Source organism: Lichenostomus cassidix, chromosome 26 (assembly GCF_008360975.1).
Source record: "Lichenostomus cassidix isolate B80296 chromosome 26, HeHo_3.0, whole genome shotgun sequence".
Classification (NCBI taxonomy): Eukaryota; Metazoa; Chordata; class Aves; order Passeriformes; family Meliphagidae; genus Lichenostomus; species Lichenostomus cassidix.
Window position 1 is genome coordinate 4,225,142 of NC_139506.1, and position 17,834 is coordinate 4,242,975.

A 17,834-nucleotide genomic window follows, 5' to 3' on the forward strand; every position below is an offset into this window, starting at 1 on the left:
AAACTCATCCTCTCTTCAATCTTACAGTCTCTGTATACTTTATTTTAAATAAATTTGCTTTTAATAAAAGCAGAAAAAATATATATATTTTAAATAGTTTTTTTTTTTCCTTTTTTTCCTTCTCTTTTTTTTGGTTTTTTTTTTTTCCTTTTTCTCCCCTTCCCCCTCTGATAAATTGGCAAATAATCTGCTTTTTTTTTTTTTTGTCAGTTTTTTTTGTTTTGTTTTTTTGCTGACAAACCCCGCGGAGAAGAGAGAGCCTTTCCCGGGAAAAGAAGAGGAAAAAACCGAATATAGATATATATATATTATAAATGTAGAATTTCCATCAAACATATATTAAGGCATGTAAATAGCAAAATAAAGGGCCAGCTTTATGAGCTAAAGGGGGAGGCTCGGGGTTTGGGGCTCCGGGGATCCTACAAGTATTGCTAAGATGGGGGGGATTGGGGTGGCCTGGGGGGGTTTGGGATCAGCCCGGGAGGGATGGGATTTGGGATCTGGGATTTGGGGTCTGGGATCGATTTGGGATTTGGGATTGATTTGGGATTTGGGATCTGGGATTTGGGATCCGGCTCCGGGCTCCATCCTCCCACGTCCTTCCAGGGATTCTGCTTTTTTTCCCACCCTCCGGGAGGATAAAGAAAAGGGGGAAATTGCTACAGGAATTCCGAACCGCTGGAAGGGGCCGGAGAGCCGCGCGGGGCCGAGTTTGGGAGGGTGACAGCAGGATTGGGACAGCCGAGGTGACCCTGCTGTCCCCAAACTCTTCCCCTCCTCAGCAGCGACCCCACAGCTGGGCTGTCCCTCCTCGCACCCCAATTCCCTGCTCTGCTCCCATCCGACATCCCCATCCCTGCCCAGACCTGCCGCTCCGTGCTCGGAGAGCCCTCCGGGTCCCTCCGTGTCCCCACAGTGCCACCTCCGGCAGCCTGTCCTCCCCTCCCTCCAGCCGCGCCACCAGCGGTGACACGGCCGGGTCCCCAAAGCGGGGCAGGGCTCGGGGAGGGGACACGGCCACCGAGGAGCCCGGGAGGAGCGCGCAGGGCCGGTGGAAGGTGACAGCACCACCCGCGGTGGGGACAGGCCGGTCCCCGCTCCAGAGTCCCTTCACAGACCTTTGGGGACAGGCCGGTCCCCGCTCCAGAGTCCCTTCACAGACCTTTGGGGACAGGCCGGTCCCCTCCCCGGAGTCCCTTCACAGACCTTTGGGGACATCCCGGCAGTCCTGTGCTCCCCGCCGGGCTGTCACAGCTGTCCCCGCGGGGTGTCCTCTGCCAGCCCCGGCGGCTCCTTGGCGGACAAACCCCCCACGGGACTGTCGTCGCTCCCGTCGGTGCCACATCCCCCGGGTGGCCTCGCCGTCGCGGGGCGGGAAGGAGCTCCGAGGGACGGCGGCGAGAGGCTCGGTGTCGCGGCGGGAGGGGACTAAAACGTGGCCCCGTGGAACTTGGTGGCGCCGGCGGCGGCCAGGGCTTGAGCTGGGGGGACAGGAGGGGACAGCACGGAGGGGCTGAGCGGGTGGAGCTCCACGCCGCGCCCACCCCGCGTGGAAATCCCCCCGCGGCGGGGATTTGACCGCCGCGACCCCCCGGTTGTCATGCTGAGGGCCACGGAGCCTTTGCCACCCCGTGGCAAGGGGACACTCGGTCCATGGGGACGCCGGGGCTGACGTGGCTCGGGGGATGCGAGCGGGAATGCGCGGGGATGACGTCAGAGAGAAAGGTGCTTACGTCACAGGCTCACACCCGCATTAAGTGGTTGCTGTCGGCGCCCCGGGGCGGCTCGGCCGAGAGGGGGTTGGACGGCGGAGTCGGGGAGGCTGGGGAGGTGGGAGGGCTGGGGGTAGCGCACTGAGCTGGAAACGAGAAACGGGACAGGGTGAGGGACACGGCGGGGACAGCGGCCAGGGGACAGCGGGCAGGGGACAGCGGGGAGGAGAGCGCGGGAGCAGAGAGGCACAGCTGGACGGGGCAGAGGCACATCTGGGCAGGGTGAACAGCCGCGGCTGGGCGGGATGAGGGCAGAGCTGGAAAGGACAAACAGCCACAGCTGGGCAAGACAGAGAGGCACATCTGGGCAAGACAAACAGCCGCAGATGGCAGGGCAGAAAGTCACAGCTGGCAGGATAAAGAGCCATGGCTGGGCAGGAGAAAGTCACAGCCGGCAGGACAAACAGCCACAGCCGGCAGGACAAACAGCGACAGAGAGTAGGGCAGAGTCACAGCTGGCAGGACAGAGTCACAGCTGGCAGGATAAAGAGTCACAGCTGGCAGGACAGAGTCACAGCTGGCAGGACAGAGTCACAGCTGGCAGGGCAGAGCCACAGCTGGGCACAGCATGCACACGTGAGCTCCCGGCAGGGCTCCTCATGGACAAGGCATGGCGTGACACCACGGGCACCTGGGCACGGTGTGACACCGTGGGATGTCACCATGCTCACCTGGGCAAGGTGTGCCACCACAACCCCCCCCAGGCATTAAGCGCCGCCATGCACGGCTATGAAGTGCCACCCCATGCCACCACAACCCCCTGGGCTATGGGATGTCACACAACCCCCTGGGTATGGGATGTCACCACAACCCCCTGGGCTATGGGATGTCACACAACCCCCTGGACATGGGGTGACACCATGCTTGCTCAGCCACACCGTGCCACCTCATGCCACCTCATGCCACCCAGCCAGGCACTCCCAACCCTCACAAACATCCCCAGCAAGGCGCTGGAAGCTGTGCCCAGCTGGAATGGCTGCTCCATGCCAGGATGGACACACCACTGACCCCTCTCCTGCCCACTGACCCTGCCCCACCCCCCAATCTGCTCCTGATGTCCCCAAACTGCCCTGTTTTCCCTCTCCTGCCCTCCTGGCACGATTCTCCCAGGGCTCTGCCAGCTCCAGCCCCTCATTCCTCACCCGAGAGCATCCGGCCGCGGCGCGAGGCCTCTGCAGCCAGGGCACACGAGATCTCGATCCTCTTCTCCTGCTCCTGCAGCTGCAGCTCGGGGTCCTGGGGGGTGTCCACCTCCCCCTCGCCCAGGGGGATGACGTTCTGCAGGCTGGGGATGGCACCAGGGCTCAGCCAGGTGACCCCGGCCAGAATGCCCGGTGGGTGGTGGGTGGTCCCAGAAGGGCCAGGGATGGGGTGGTCAGTCCCCCCAGAGAAGGGGTGGAGCTGGATGGTCGGTTCCCCCAGGAATGGGGTGCATGTGGGTGGTCAGTTCCCCCAAAGAAGGGGTGGAGCTGGGTGGTCAGTCCCCCCAGAGAAGGGGTGAAGATGGGTGGTCAGATCCCCCAAAGAAGGGGTGCAGGTAGGTGGTCAGTTCCCCCAGGAATGGGGTGGAGCTGGGTGGTCAGTCCCCCAGGGATGGGGTGCAGGTGGGTGGTCAGTCCCCCCAAAGAAGGGGTGCAGGGGAGTGGTCAGTTCTCCCCCGGGATGCCCAGAGAAGGGGTGCAGGTGAGTGGTCAGTCCCCCAGCGATGGGGTGCATGTGGGTGGTCAGTCCCCCAGGATGACCCCTAGGATGGCCAGAGAGAGCCCTGCAGCCTCACCTGGATTTGGCAATGAGGGTTTTGATCCTTTCCACCTTCTTCTGCTTCTCCTTCATCTCCTCCGGGCTGAGGGGCGACTCCGGCTCCAGCTCCACGTAGCGCTCCGGGATCAGCACTTTGTCCGGCGTGGACAGCTGGGGACAGCGGGGACAGCTCAGCAAGTGACCTCCAGCACCCTCTGCCCCTCCACTCCCCACCCCAGGATCCTCCCCGAGGCTTGGGGACAGCGTCACCACCCCCGCGGCCACCCTGTCCTCACCTCCTTGCTGATGTCCACGTCGTAGTGCTGCGGCTCCAGCTCCATCTTCCGCAGCCTGGCGATCTCCTCCTGCGGCGTCTCGTACACCTTGCCGGGCTCCTCGGAGCGCAGCGCGGCCTCCAGGTCCGAGATGTCCACCTCGTGGATGCTGCGGTGCCGCCGCACCTGCCGGCGACAGCGCCACCCGCTCAGCGTCCCCGCACGGTGGCGCGGTGTCGCCTCGCCCACCCCGGTGTCCCCGCAGCTCCTTGGGCAGGGAGCGGCCACTCACCACCTTGTAGGAGGCGGGGGTTTTGGGGCCGGGGGCGTCGGGCTGGGGGCCGGGGAGCTGCTGGGGGCTGGGGAGCTGCAGGCTGCGCCGCTTCTCCTTCATGGAGCCGCTCTGGTGGCGCTTCATGCGGTCGATCTGCTCCTCCACGCTCATCTTCACCTTGGTCTCGGCGGCGAACACGGCGCTCTTGGGTCGCTCCTGGGGACAAGGACGGCCCTGCGGTCACCCACGGGGGGCTGGCCGCGTCCTCCCGGTGCCAGGACCCTGCGCGACCCTGGGATGCCACTCCCAGATGTCACTCCCGGATGTCACTCCCGGGGTGGGGGGAAGGTGCTGAAAGCACCGCTGCGGTCTCGAGGAGGTGGCTGGTGACACACGGAGCCACGCAGCCACACGCTGCTGTCCCCAGGCTGCACAGAGTGTCCCCCCCGGCTCACCCAGACCCCAGATCGAGCCGTACCCGGGAGCTGAGCCCGTTGGCCAGGCCGTTCCTCCTGGGCACCACCTCGTCCTCCGCCGGAGACTTGGTCCTGGGAGGGACAATTCCCACTGCGGGGGAGAGCAAAGCGCCGGGATGAGCCTCGGGGACCTGGGGCAGGGTCCCAGTGCCACCCCGGGTTCTGCTGGGTGTCCTCAGTGCCAAGTCCCGGTGCCATCCCGGGGTCCCAATGGGTGTCCCCAGTGCCACCCCGGGGTCCTGCCGGGTGTCCCCAGTGCCAGATCCCTGTGCCACCCCGAGGTCCTGCCTGGTGTCCCCAGTGCCGGATCCCAGTGCCATCCTCGGGGTCCTGCCAGGTGTCCCCAAGGCAGGGTTCCAGTGCCACCCTGGGATCCTACCGAGTTTTCCCACAGTGCCACCCCGGGGTCCCACTGGGTGTTCCCAGTGCCAGGTCCCAGTGCCACCCCCAGGGCCCTGCCGGGTGTCCCCAGTGCCACTCCAGGGTCCTGCCGGGTGTCCCCAGTGCCAGATCCCAGTGCCACCCCGGTGTCCTGTTGTGTGTCCCCAGTGCCATCCCCAGGGCCCTGCCGGGTGTCCCCAGTGCCACCCCGCTGTCCCGCCAGGTGTCCCCAGTGCCGCCCCGCTGTCCCACTGGGTGTCCGCAGTGCCACCCCGGTGTCCCCTGGGTGTCCCCAGTGCCATACCCTTGTTGAGAGCAGCCTGTTTGTCGCTGTCCTGCTCCGTCCTGCCCTGCGGGATGCCCTCGGCTGCGGGCCCGGGGGGGCTGCCCCGGGGGGGCTCCTTCTTGCTCTGCTCGAAGCCTGCCTTGGGCTGTGGGGGCAGAAAGGTCCCCAGTGGGTCCCAGTCCTGCCCGGGGCCACCTCTGCCTGGGGACACTCGCTGCTCTCGGGGTGACAAACACACCATGAACACGCAGCGGCCAGGAGGGACCAGAGCACCCCAAAATTGGGGAGAGGGGCTGAGGGGGCTCTGCTCTTGTCCCTGCTGCTGGCACTGTGTCCCTCCCAGCTCGGCACAGCTGCTGTGTCCCCCGTGGTCACACATGCCCACTCCCGGCTCGGGGACACTCGTGTCCCTCGTGTCCACCCCTGGCAGGAGCATGTCACCAGGAATTCCCAAATCCTGGTTTTCCCCCGAGCTGGGGCTCGGAGCTGCCAGCGCCACACAGGTGACAGGGAAGGACAGTGACAGAGGCGAGGGCAGAGCAAAGCAGAGAGGGCAGCGCCGGGGACAACCTCCCCAGGAGGGGACAATCCTGAGTGGACACAGCGACCTGCTGCGGACACCAGCGGCGCTGGGGTGGGGGAGATCACCTAAAGCTGTCCCCGCGCCAAGTGCCACCTCCACGCTGTCCCCGCGGGTTTGGGGCGGGCAGCTCCATCCCTTCCGTGTCACGGGGAGGAGGAGGAGGTTCGGTACCTGTCCCCGCCTGGCCTCTCCGCCGCCCTGGTGCCAGGAGGGCGAGGCGGGGTAGGGCCAGAGGCGGCTCTCGCTGGGCAGCGGAGGAACGGCCGGAGGAGACTCCAGGGGCACGTAGGACTTGGGGAGGGGAGGCCGAGGCGGGCCCGGTTCCTGGGGCAGAGCAGCGGGAGCGCCAGAGCGGAGGAGGAAGAGAGAGTTAGAGGAGGAAGAGGTGAAACACGGCGGGAGAGTCCTGGAGCACAGGGTGGAGCGGGGAGAGCAGCCCTGCGGTGTCCCTGTCCCTCTGGGTGTGTCCCACGTCCCCGCGCTTGTCCCCAAGGCCAGGCAGGGCTCGGGGGGTGTCCAAATGAAGGGTTCTTGGCGGCCCTTGGGGACACTGGAGTCACCTCTGTCCAGCCAGGAGTCCCCAGATTCCGCCCTAAATAAATTCTATATGGACGAAGGTGACACTGGGGACACAGCAGCCCCGAGTGAGGGCAGCCGGAGGGGCCGTGGTGGCACCAGAAGCCAAAAACCGGAGCTGAGCAACTCCCATCCCTCCGAAGCCACAGCCCTGCGAGGACCGCGGGATCCCAAAGCCACCAGGGGACATCCGCGTGACAAAAACGGTGGCACCGGAAGCCAAAAACCAGAGCTGAGCAGCCCTGCAAGGATCTGTTTTCGGAGCCACAGCCCTGCAAGGACCATGGGACCCCAAAGCCACCAGGGGACATCCGTGCGACAAAAACAGTGGCACCAGAAGCCAAAAACCGGAGCTGAGCAACTCCCATCCCTCCAGAGCCACCGCCCTGCGAGGACCGTGGGACCCCAAAGCCACCAGGGGACATCCGTGTGACACAAACGGTGCCCCCAGGCAGAGCCGCGAGGGGACGCAGCTCCGTGCCTGGTGCCAGCATCCCCCAATGCCCCGCTGGGGACAAGCAGGGGACAGGCAGGGTGACTGACCTCGGCGGGGCCGGGCTTGGTGGGCGATCCCTGGGAGCCGGAGATGAGGGAGAAGGGGCTCAGCGGGCTGGTGAGGCTGGCGGAGCTCAGCGGGCTGGCGGGGCTGTTGGAGCTGTAGGTCCCCGAGGGGCCCAGAGCCACTGCGGAACAGAGCAGGAAAAGATAATTACAAAATAATTATAAAATAATAATTAGGGTTTTTGTCTCGCTGAGTGGGAGATCCGCAGGAACACCCCACACGGATTTTGGGGTCGGGGCAGTGTGGGGATGGCTCTCCTCACCTCGGTGCTTGGCGGTGTCGGTGCCGCGGGAGGGATTGTTCTTCCTCAGCCCCTCCATCACGTCCTGGATGCGCCAGATCTCCTTCTGGATCTGCCGGTTCAGCACCTCGTTCTGGGGGGAGGCAGAGCTCAGAGGGGTGCTGGGGGTCCCGGGGTGACCCCAAACCCTGCTGGGGGGTCTGAATTGCCACACCCGGGTTTGGATCCTGCTGGATCTGCTCCCCAAGGAGCCACCGAGGGTTGGGGAGCTGGGGGGACACTGAGCTGTCCCCCTCGGTGGCACCCAGGTGCCCATGGTGGCCAAAGCAGGACATGAGGCATGGGGAAATCATGGTGGGGAGCAGAGGGGGTTCCACCTCTATGGGGGACCCAGGGGTGACAGGGGACACAATGACCTGGATGTTCAGGTCCAGGGATGGCAGAGGACACAGTGACCTGGATGTCCAGTTTAAGGGGTGACAAGGGACACTCTCACACACCTGGATGTCCAGTTTAAGGGGTGACAAGGGACACAAGGATGTGGATGGCCAGGCTCAGGGGTGACAGGGGACACTCTCACCGAGATGTCCAGGTTCAGGGATGGTAGGGGACACAATGTCCAGTTTAAGGGGTGACAAGGGGCACAATGACCCGGATCTCAAGGTTAAGGAGTGGCAGGGGACACTCACACACCTGGATGTCCAGGTTCAGGGATGACAGGGACACAATGACCTGGATGTCCATGGGTGACAAGGGACACACTCACACACCTGGATGTTCAGGTTCAGTTTAAGGGGTGACAAGGGACAGTGTCACACACCTGGCTGTCCAGGTTCAGGGGTGACAAGGGACACAATGACCTGGATGTCCATGGGTGACAAGGGACACTCACACACCTGGCTGTCCAGGTTCAGGGGTGACAGGGACACAATGACCTGGATGTCCAGGTTCAGGTGACAAGGGACACAATGACCTGGATGTCCATGGGTGACAAGGGACACTCACACACCTGGATGTCCAGGTTCAGCTGCTCCCAGAGGTCATCGTGCAGGGTGGACACCTCACTCTCCAGGCTCTCATACTCGGCCGTGCTGTTTGCCAGGGCCTGAGGGGACAGTGGGGGACATCAGAAGGGTCTTTGCCACCCAACACAGCCCCCCAAGCTGGGGACAGGGTGACAGCAGCGGGGACAAACCCTGAAATGCCCAGAGCACTGCATGGACAGAACCAGGAGCTGAGGTGACACCTGGAGGTGCTTTGTCCCCAGCGAGGGACTTTAGCTCCTCTGCTCCCCAGCCAGTTAAGAATTCCCTTCTGGGGACAAAAGGGACAGGGTGGGTGGCACGATGTCCCCAAGCCCCGCTGGTTACCGTGCTGGCCTGGGACAGCTCCACCCGGATGTTGATGAGTTGGTTCTGCAGAGATTCCTTCTTGTGCAGCAGCTTCTCGGGGTAGGCGGGCTGGCTGCCGAACATCTCCAGCTCCTGGTGTGTCCCCATCAGGGCACTCTCCAGGCTCTCCTGCGGGGACAGACACAGCCACCAGGTCCTGGCTGGTTGATAAAACACGGGGAATGCCTCAGCCTCTCCCCCAGATCGGGAATGTCCCCAAAGTGCCACCACCTCACCCCTGGGAGTGCCCAAAGCCACCTTGGATGGGGCTTGGAGCACCCGGGGACATTGGGTGCTGAAAACAGGTGAGATGGTTAAATGTCCCTTCACCCCAAACCGTCCTGTGGTGACATTTCACCTCCTCACTGCGTTGGTGGCACTTCCAGGTCCCTGTGTGGCCACTTGAGGTGCCACAACCAGGTCCCTGCATGGCCAGCTGAGGTGCCACCACCAGGTCCCCACGTGGCCAGCTGAGGTGCCACTGCCAGATACCCTCTGTGGCTACCTGAAGTGCCACTGCTAGGTCCCTGTGTGGCCACCTGAGGTGCCTCTGCCAGGTCCCCACGTGGCCACCTAAGGTGCCACCACCAGGTCCCTGCATGGCCAGCTGGGGTGCCACTGCCAGGTCACTGTGTGGCCACCCGAAATGCCATTATGAGGTCCCCAGGTGGCCACCCAAGGCGCCAGTGCCAGGTCTCTGCATGGCCACCTGAGGTGCCACCACCAGGTCCCCACATGGCTACCTGAAGCGCCATCACCAGCGCCCTGTGTGGCCACCCAAGGTGCCTCTGCCAGGTCCCCACATGGCCACCTGAGGTGCCACAACCAGGTCCCTGCATGGCCACCCGAGGTGCCTCTGCCAGGTCCCCATGTGACTACTTGAGGTGCCACCACCAGGTCCCCACATGACCAACTGAGGTGCCACCCCCAGGTCCCTGTGTGGCCATCCAAGGTGCCTCTGCCAGGTCCCCACATGGCCACCTGAGGTGCCACAACCAGGTCCCTGCGTGGCCATCCAAGGTGGCACCACCAGGTCCCTGCGTGGCCACCCAAGATGCCACCCCCAGGTCCCTATGTGACCAGCTGAAGTGCCACCCCCATGTCCCCACATGGCCACCCGAGGTGCCACCACGTACCTTCTCGGCCCGGAGCTGCTGCACCAGCCTCTCCTGCTCCCGCAGCACCTTGTTCTGCTCGCAGAGCTTCCCCAGCAGCTTCTGCACCAGGGGGGAGAGAAATGGGGGAGAGGATGAGGAGGATGAGGAGGATGAGGATCCCACTGGGATACAGCTGGGTACAGGGTGGGATTAATGGGATTTATGGCACTTCAGGGGGTGTCCAACCTCCTGATGGCACTGCAGGGACATCAGGGTGACATGAGATAGGGCCAGACCTAAACTAGGGGGGAGATTTATTCCCTGAGGGGCAGAAGTGACTGGGAGAGGATGAGGAGGATGAGGAGGATGAGGAGGATGAGGAGGATGTGGAGGATGAGGAGGACGAGGAGGATGTGGAGGATGAGGAGGACGAGGAGGATGAGGAGGATGAGGAGGATGAGGAGGATGAGGAGGATGAGGAGGATGAGGATCCCACTGGGACACAGCCGAGCACAAGGTGGGATTAATGGGATTTGTGGCATCTCAGGGGGTGTCCAACCTCCTGATGGCATTGCAGGGACATCAGGGTGACATGATGTGGCCAGACCCAAACTCAGGGGAAGATTTACACCCTGAGGAGCAAGAGAATTATTTCCATAAACGCCCCTTGCCCTCCTGAGGTTTGATTTTCTAAACACAGAAGGGAAAGCAAGAGAATGATGTGAAATCCACCAGATTTTTTTTTTTCCTCCACAAGACAGCAAAAAGAACATTAGGGTAAAACCCAAAACATCTCCTGCTGAGATTTTTTCAAACTGAAAATCACAATTTTTTGGTTTTTCCCAATATTCAGTTAACATCAGCTAACAAGATATAAACATCAAAAGCACAGCTGTGCCCACGGGGACACCGAGGGGGACAGGGGACACCGAGAGGGACAGGGGACACCGAGGGGGACAGGGGACACTGAGAGGGGACACGGGACACAGAGAGGGGACAGGGGACACCGAGAGGGGACAGGGCTGGCTCTTACATCGGTGTCCTGCTCGCTGAGCTTGTAGGGGTGCAGAGTGTCCCTGTAGGCCTCCGGGAAAGGTGTCACCTGCAAGCAGAGCCAGGGTGAGCCGAGAGCCCCAGGAAGCCCCGGGAAGGGCAGGAAGCTCCCAGCCCCTCTGTCCCATCCCGGTGAGCTTGGAAAAGCAGGCAGGAGCTGAATTCGGGAGGTGGTGGATGCTCCTCGTCGCTGGGATGGCGCTGGATGGGATGTTTTAGGATTTTGGCTTCTATATTTTTCATGTATTTGTAATCCTGTGATTCTCTCAGTGTGTAACTCTGAGTGCTGAGCTGCTGTTCTCTTGTTTTTAGACAAAACAATTCCTCTAAACCCCAAACTCAAGGACATCTCACTGTCTCAGAGCCCCAAAATATGTAAAAACAGTGAATTGGGGAGCAAACTTGGAGTGATTGACTTCATTACCCAAAGCTCTAATTGGAGGATTAAACCTCAATATGCAAATGGACAAAACTTATAAAGTATGAAAAACTGGTGACCTTGTAAAAAAATTATAAAGTATGAAAAATTCATGACCTGCTGTCCATTTTGGGTGTAACCCTGGGTGGGCTGAGATTGCCCTAAATGCACCTGAATGCAATTCAATAAATTTAATTGATTTTATTCTCCCCCACTTTGTCCAGCCTCTGAAGGCACCAGATGAAACCACAACCTCTCCCTGCCCATTCCCATCGGGAATAACCCAGAGACAACCATCCCCGAGGATGGAGAACCACAAATCCCGACCAGCCACCATTCCAGAGGCAGGGAAAACAAAGGAGCTGCAATTCCACCCCCGGCGGAGTGGGAGCACTCATAAATCAGCCCGCTCACCACCGTGAGTCATCCTCCTTTCCTGGAAATCTCAATCACTAATGGAACCTTCCTCCAGCAATTAAATTCCTCCCAGAGAGAGCCGGAGATGAAAGGCACGAGATAGGGGAAGGAGGAGATGGTTATTAGAAAGCAGACAGGCTGCTTTGGGGCCGTTTGGAGCTGCGGGGTGATGGAAATGGAGACTCGGCTGGGAAATGCCCGCGGGGCTGGAGGCAGAGCAGGGCGGATCGGGATGATGCTGCTGCCTCCGGGCAGGGAGCCTGGCCGGGCAGAGTTCACCCTGCAGCGCATCCCTGCTGGCACAGGATGGAAACAGGAGGAGTTTTGTGTTGGAAAATCCCATCCGGGAGGTGGCTGAAGGGTTTTTAGCTTCTGTTCGTCGTGTGTCTGTAGCTTTGGTGTAGTTCTGGGCTTCATACGAAATGAAAATGTCGGGAATTATTCCCCCCAACGCCAGCAGGGATATCCCAGTGCTGGGAATAAGGAGTCTCCAGGGTGGAAAAGGATGTTCCCTGTCCCTATTTTGGGAATTATTCCCCCCAACGCCAGCAGGGATATCCCAGTGTTGGGAACAAGGAGCCTCTGGGGGAGAAAGGCTGTACCCTCTCCCTATTTCGGGAATTATTTCCCCAACACCAGCAGGGATATCCCAGTGCTGGGAATGAGGAGTCTCCAGGGTGGAAAAGGATGTTCCCTGTCCCTGTTTTGGGAATTATTCCATTAGTTTGCCTCTGGGGAGAAAGGCTGTTCCCTTTCCCTGTTTCAGGAATTATTCCACTGCTTTACCTCCAGGGGGAAAGGCTGTTCCCTATCCCTATTTTGGGAATTATTCCCCCAACACCAGCAGGGATATCCCCGTGCTGGGAACAAGAAGTCTCCAGGGTGGAAAAGGATGTTCTCTGTCCCTGTTTCAGGAATTATTCCACTGGTTTGCCTCCGGGAAGAAAGGCTGTTCCCTTTCCCTGTTTCAGGAATTGTTCTCCCAATGCTAGCAGGGATATCCCAGTGCTGGGAATAAGGAGTCTCCAGGGGGAAAAGGCTGTTCCCTGTCCCTGTTTCAGGAATTATTTCCCTAACACCAGCAGGGATATCCCAGTTGTGGGAAAGGAAGGAGAATCCAGGCTACTCCCTGTCCCTGTTTCAGGAATTTTTTCCGTCGGTTTCAGAGCCGTGGGCTGCATTCCTGTCCTCCCACACCTTCACCTCGCACAACACCGGGAAAACAAGGACAAGCCAAGCCGCGGGCAGCTCCATTCCCACCTCGGGAGGATTTGCCGGCCGGGAATGACTCATGGATGGAATAGCAAAGCCTGGGATGGCCCAGCGTGTCCCCCGCCAGCGGGATGTGCCGGAGCCGTGAGTGGCGATGGCAGCAGTGACCCCCGGGGGTGGCCGGAGTGACCCCGGGGGTGGCCGGAGTGACCCCGGGGGTGGCCGGAGCCTTACTTGCATGTAGAGCTGAGCCCTAGGGGAGGAGGTCTCCACCATCCTGTTCACCATAGTGATGAGGGTTTCGCTCTCGCTCATCTGCGGCACACAGGGAAGGAAGGAAAGGGGACAGGTCAGCGGGGGACACCGCCCAGGCCGGCGGTGACCAATCCGGGAGCCGTCGGGATGAGAGGTGGCACCTCCTGGGGTGTGCTGCGGTGATTTTCGGGGCGCTCGGGGCGCTGGTTTTGGGGGAAACACGGATCAAACGGAGCCGGCTCGGAGCAGACGGCACGGACAGACAGCAGCGCGGACAGACGGCAGAGGTGTGGCCTGGCACACAGACGGACACACGGACACGCCCTGGCACTGTCCCTCCGTGCCCAGCCGGGGCTGGAGTGAGGGGACGGGAAGCTGAGCTGGGGGACAGCAGCGTCCCCGCTGGCAGGTGGCACTGGGATTGGCACATCCCTGCTGCCAGGGTTTTGCTCCATAACCCTTGGCAAAATCAGGGTTTTCCTCCAAAACCGCTGGCAAAATCAGAGTTTTCTTCCAAAAATCCTTTGCAAAATCAGGGTTTTCTTCCAAAAACCCTTGGTAAAATCAGGGTTTTCCTCCAAAAATCTTTGGCAAAGTCAGGGTATTCCTCAAAACCCTTGGCAAAATCAGGGTTTTCTTCCAAAAACCTTAGCAAAATCAGGGTTTTCCCCTAAAAACCCTTGGCAAAATCAGGGTTTTCTTCCAAAAACCTCTGGCACAATCAGGTTTTCCCCCAAAAACGCCCAGTTTTGCCAGGTCTGTGCCACTCCATGGGGACAGGACTGTCCCCAGCCAGCAGTGGCCACAGCTCCCTCGGTGCCGGGTGACAAAGCCACTCAAGCCACCTCCACCAGAGCTCCGGTGCCACCAGCCCCGAGCAGGGCATTCCCGGGAAGTCCTCAGCATCCCTGAAATCTGAAAGGTGACAACAGTTGGACCCCAAACCTGTCACCAAACAGGTGACCAAACCTGTCACCAAACCCCTCTGGGGCTGCAGCCGAGAGAGGTGTGAGAGAGAAAACAGAGCAGGAGGAGGTTTGAAAAGAGATCCTTGATGGTGTCACTCCGAATTAACCTCTGGGAGAGGAGAGGAGAGGAGAGGAGAGGAGAGGAGAGGAGAGGAGAGGAGAGGAGAGGAGAGGAGAGGAGAGGAGAGGAGAGGAGAGGAGAGGAGAAAGAAGAGAAGAGAAGAGAAGAGAAGAGAAGAGAAGAGAAGAGAAGAGAAGAGAAGAGAAGAGAAGAGAAGAGAAGAGAAGAGAAGAGAAGATGGCCCTGAGCTCCAAAAATGCCAAACCTTTTTAGGGAGCGTTTCAAAGAGCCGCGGAGAGGCTGCGGTGCTGCCGGAGGGTGAGAGGAGAGCTGAGAGCTTTTATCGCAGCGAGAGCTCCCGGCCGGGGCTGGTGCCGCTCCAGGGTGAGCACAGATCGCGGACAGGGAGATTTGGAGCCGAAATGGGATCGTGGCGGGAGTGGCTCCCTCCGTGTCCGTGCCAGGCTGGCCGGCAGCTCCTGGACCCGGCTGGGATTTTGGACACATCCCTGGGAGCTCTTGCGGCTGTAGCCCACTGCTCACGCTCCTGGGACGGGGTCAGCTCATGGTTTTCCTCCAAAAACCGCTGGCCAAGTCAGGGTTTTCCTCCAAAAACCCTTGACAAAATGAAGTTTTCCTCCCAAAACCCTTGGCAAAATCAGGGGTTTCCACCAAAACCCCCCTGGCAAAATCAGGGTTTTCCTCCAAAGGCCCCTGGCAAAACCAGGGTTTTCCTCCTAAACCCCCTGGCAAAATCAGGGTTTTGCTCTAAAAATCCTTTGCAAATTCAGGGTTTTCCTCTAAAAACCCTTGGCAAAGTCAGGGTTTTACTCCAAAAACCCTTAGCAAAATCAAGTTTTCCTCCCAAAACCCCCTGGCAAAATCAGGGTTTTCCTCCAAAAATCCCTGAGCTCTGCTGAGTTTTGGGCACTTCGCCCCAAACCTTTCACCCCCGATGAGTATCGAGGCCACCACATTGTCCCCAGGGGTCACCTGGTCACCTCTAGCTCTGGGGACACCCTGAGGTGCCCAGCACCACCCTGGGGGATTCCAGAGCCCAGAGAACTCCCCGAGAATGTTTGAACTTCCCCAAATTCCCTCCAAATCCCCCCAAAACTCCACCACACCACCCAGAGGCACTGCCGGGGGACACTTTCTACCGGGGGACACTTTCTGCCGGGGTGACACTTTCTGCCGAGGGGACACTTTCTGCCGGGTGACAAGCAGCCCTGGGATGCGGAGAAGGATGGAAAAAAGCCGAACCAAAAAAACCAAAGCCAACTTCGTGCTGCTGGAATGCCGCGAGGGGTGACGATGGATGGCAGCGGGAGGGGACAGGGACACGGGGACAAGAAGCAGCCGGTGAGGTGAGCCTGGGCGGCCAGCTCTGCCTACCTGCTGGTCCAAATATTCTAGGTTTCTTTGCAACTGAAGGTCTAAAAGTTCATCCTACCAGGAGCCAGCAGGCAAGAAAGGAGCAGCGAAACACATAAAAGAAGAAGCAAAGCGGTTAGGGGGTTGCCTGTGGAATGGCCGCCGGGCCGGGAATGCCGCCGGGAATGCAGCCGGGAATGTCGCCGGGAATGCCGCCGGGAATGCCGCCGGGAATGTCGCCGGGAATGTCCCCCGCGCCGCGACCCCCGGGGTGACCCTTCCTCCGGCTGCGGGGATGGATGGGCGGCACGGGTGGGGTGTGGTGGGATTCGGGCTTCTCCCTGCTCCGCTGGTTTTGGGGTCGGGAGGGAGCTCCCGGTGTCACCCGCCAGCTCCGGGAGGGGACACGAGGCGGGGTGGAGGCAGCAGCTGTCGCCAGATGTGAGGAAGCAGAGCGGGAGGGGTGTGGGGAGCACCCTGGGGGGCTGAGGGTGGCCCGTGGCTACAGAGGGGTTTTTCCCACGTGGATTTCCCTTGGGAACGGCCAGGATTCCAGCAAAACCCCAACCTGCCCAGCTCTGTCCCACCAGGCTGCACTGGTTGCTCCTCGGCCACCAAGTGAGGACCCCAAACTGCCCTATGTCCCTGTGTCCGCCGTCAGTGTCACCCCAGGGCCAGCAGGCACTCACCATTTTGTCATGGATGGTTGGGGACGCCGGGAAGTGGTATGGGTACATTCCAGCCGGGACGGGCCGCCTGTCCCCCAGGTAATCGTACTGCGGAGAGAGGGGACACCGCCCCAGATCAGGGACACGGCAGGGGGGGACAAACACCCGGCAGACAGGGGACAGGGACACCAGAGGTGCCTGCTTGGGAGCACATGGGGCACATCCCATTATCCCATCCCATCCCATCCCATCCCATATCCCATATCCCATATCCCATATCCCATATCCCATATCCCATATCCCATATCCCACATCCCATATCCCATATCCCATATCCCATATCCCATATCCCATATCCCATATCCCATATCCCATATCCCACATCCCATCAGAACAAACACAACCAGGGCACATTTGTAGGATTTCAAGCGTGACCCCAAACCTGCCACCCGCTGCAACCCACAGGCTTGGTGGCACTTTGAGACCAGGCTGTGCCCGCAGAGGGGACACAGCCACACTCCCGCCACCCCAACCCCACTCAGCCAAGCCCAAATTCAGATTTAAGGGAGATCTGCTGCAAAAATCCCTCCCTTCGACTGGGAAAACTCGGCAGTGCCCTGTGGGGATTCCATCACCAGGGGGTGACAAAGCGACCCATGACCACGGCAGCAGTGGGGACAGTTCCCGGCGACACCAAAGGTGCCCAGCGGTGCCAAAACGTGCCAGGGACGAGGAGCACCGACCTTGGGCGAGCTGATGGACCTGCGCATCACGAAGGCGGCCGGCTCGGCGTAGATCTCATCGCCCCGGGGCGGCAGCCTCTCGAAGCGAGCGCTGGGCGAGCGCACGGGCGAGTAAACCCTGGCGCGGCTGTAGGAGCCCTGGCTGGGCGAGCGCGGCACGGAGCGGGAGCGCGGCTGCAGCGACATCCTCCGCAGCGAGCCCGACGCCGCGTCCACCTCGTCCAGGTAGCTCGGCGGCCTCCCCGGGGCCGGCAGCCACAGCGGCACGTCCTGGCGGCCGAAGCCGGGGGGGTCGCGGAGCTGGAAGGGACCCCCGTTGCGGAAGGAGTGGCGTTTGTCGTCCAGCGCCCAGGGCGGGCTGACGCGGTCGAAGGCGGGCATGGAGCAGATGCTGTCGGGGCGAACGCCCGGCGGGTAGTACTGGTACTCCTCGGGGTACTGCGGCGAGTAGGGCGAGTAGTAGTCGGGGAGCCGGCGGGAGACGGGGTAGAACCTGGTGGGGCTGCGGAGGAGAGGGAGGGGTGAGAGCCGGGCTGGGGTGGGCGAGGAGAGCCCCAGAGGAGGTGGCCCGGATGCCAAAAAGGCTGGGTGGGTGGCAGTCTTCCTGCCAGGGGCTCGGTGGGAATTTCTCCTTGGAATTGCTCCTTCCTGGGGTCTCGTGGTGGCTTCTTCTCCTTGGATGCCACTGCCAGGGACATCGAGGTGGCTTTCCATCGTCACCCCCCTCCTCTCAAGGTCCCTGGGGTGACCTCCCCTCCTGGCATCCCTTGTCCCAGAGATGCTCCGGTGGCTTCCTGCCCTTGTGTCCCTCCTCCAAAGGTGGCTTCCCATCCCGGCCACCCTCCTTTCAAACCCACCCTCCTCAGCTTTTTGGGAGGCCCCACACCCAGCCCAGGGAGAGAGAGAAGCAAGGAGAGACTGAAACGCCACTTCCCGACTCCCAGGAGGGCCCCGAGCAGCCGGGAAGGGACAGAACCACCCGGGCTCCGAGCAGCATCCCGGCTCCTCCTC

At 60.9% G+C, this 17,834-nt stretch overlaps 1 protein-coding gene and 1 long non-coding RNA gene across 14 annotated transcripts in view; both read right to left on the reverse strand.

The window, feature by feature from the left end:
* Positions 1-1,301: 1,301 nt before the first annotated feature.
* The window catches only part of PLEKHA6 (pleckstrin homology domain containing A6), a 51,264-nt gene continuing 34,731 nt past the window's right edge, over positions 1,302-17,834 (reverse strand). For 8 of the 13 annotated variants that reach the window (XM_085082866.1, XM_085082858.1, XM_085082856.1 and 5 more), the window contains 19 exons: positions 16,824-17,325; positions 16,102-16,188; positions 15,434-15,487; positions 12,989-13,069; positions 10,688-10,756; positions 9,694-9,774; positions 8,537-8,686; positions 8,176-8,271; positions 7,188-7,299; positions 6,907-7,046; positions 5,959-6,111; positions 5,223-5,349; positions 4,540-4,628; positions 4,080-4,277; positions 3,809-3,973; positions 3,550-3,683; positions 2,915-3,057; positions 1,734-1,858; positions 1,350-1,481 (listed from right to left, as the gene is read on the reverse strand). In XM_085082866.1, the coding sequence (XP_084938992.1) occupies positions 1,743-1,858; positions 2,915-3,057; positions 3,550-3,683; positions 3,809-3,973; positions 4,080-4,277; positions 4,540-4,628; positions 5,223-5,349; positions 5,959-6,111; positions 6,907-7,046; positions 7,188-7,299; positions 8,176-8,271; positions 8,537-8,686; positions 9,694-9,774; positions 10,688-10,756; positions 12,989-13,069; positions 15,434-15,487; positions 16,102-16,188; positions 16,824-17,325 (2,497 nt within the window). In that variant the 3' untranslated portion in view covers positions 1,350-1,481; positions 1,734-1,742. Of the gene's footprint in view, positions 1,482-1,733; positions 1,859-2,914; positions 3,058-3,549; positions 3,684-3,808; positions 3,974-4,079; positions 4,278-4,539; positions 4,629-5,222; positions 5,350-5,958; positions 6,112-6,906; positions 7,047-7,187; positions 7,300-8,175; positions 8,272-8,536; positions 8,687-9,693; positions 9,775-10,687; positions 10,757-12,988; positions 13,070-15,433; positions 15,488-16,101; positions 16,189-16,823; positions 17,326-17,834 lie in introns of all 13 variants that reach the window. The other 5 variants (XM_085082864.1, XM_085082869.1, XM_085082859.1 and 2 more) reach the window with 4 other exon arrangements.
* On the reverse strand, positions 14,140-15,425 carry LOC146427036 (uncharacterized). Its single transcript, XR_014856581.1, has 2 exons — positions 15,243-15,425; positions 14,140-15,207 (listed from the first exon to the last, which is right to left on the reverse strand). It is a non-coding gene; the product is annotated as an uncharacterized LOC146427036 (long non-coding RNA).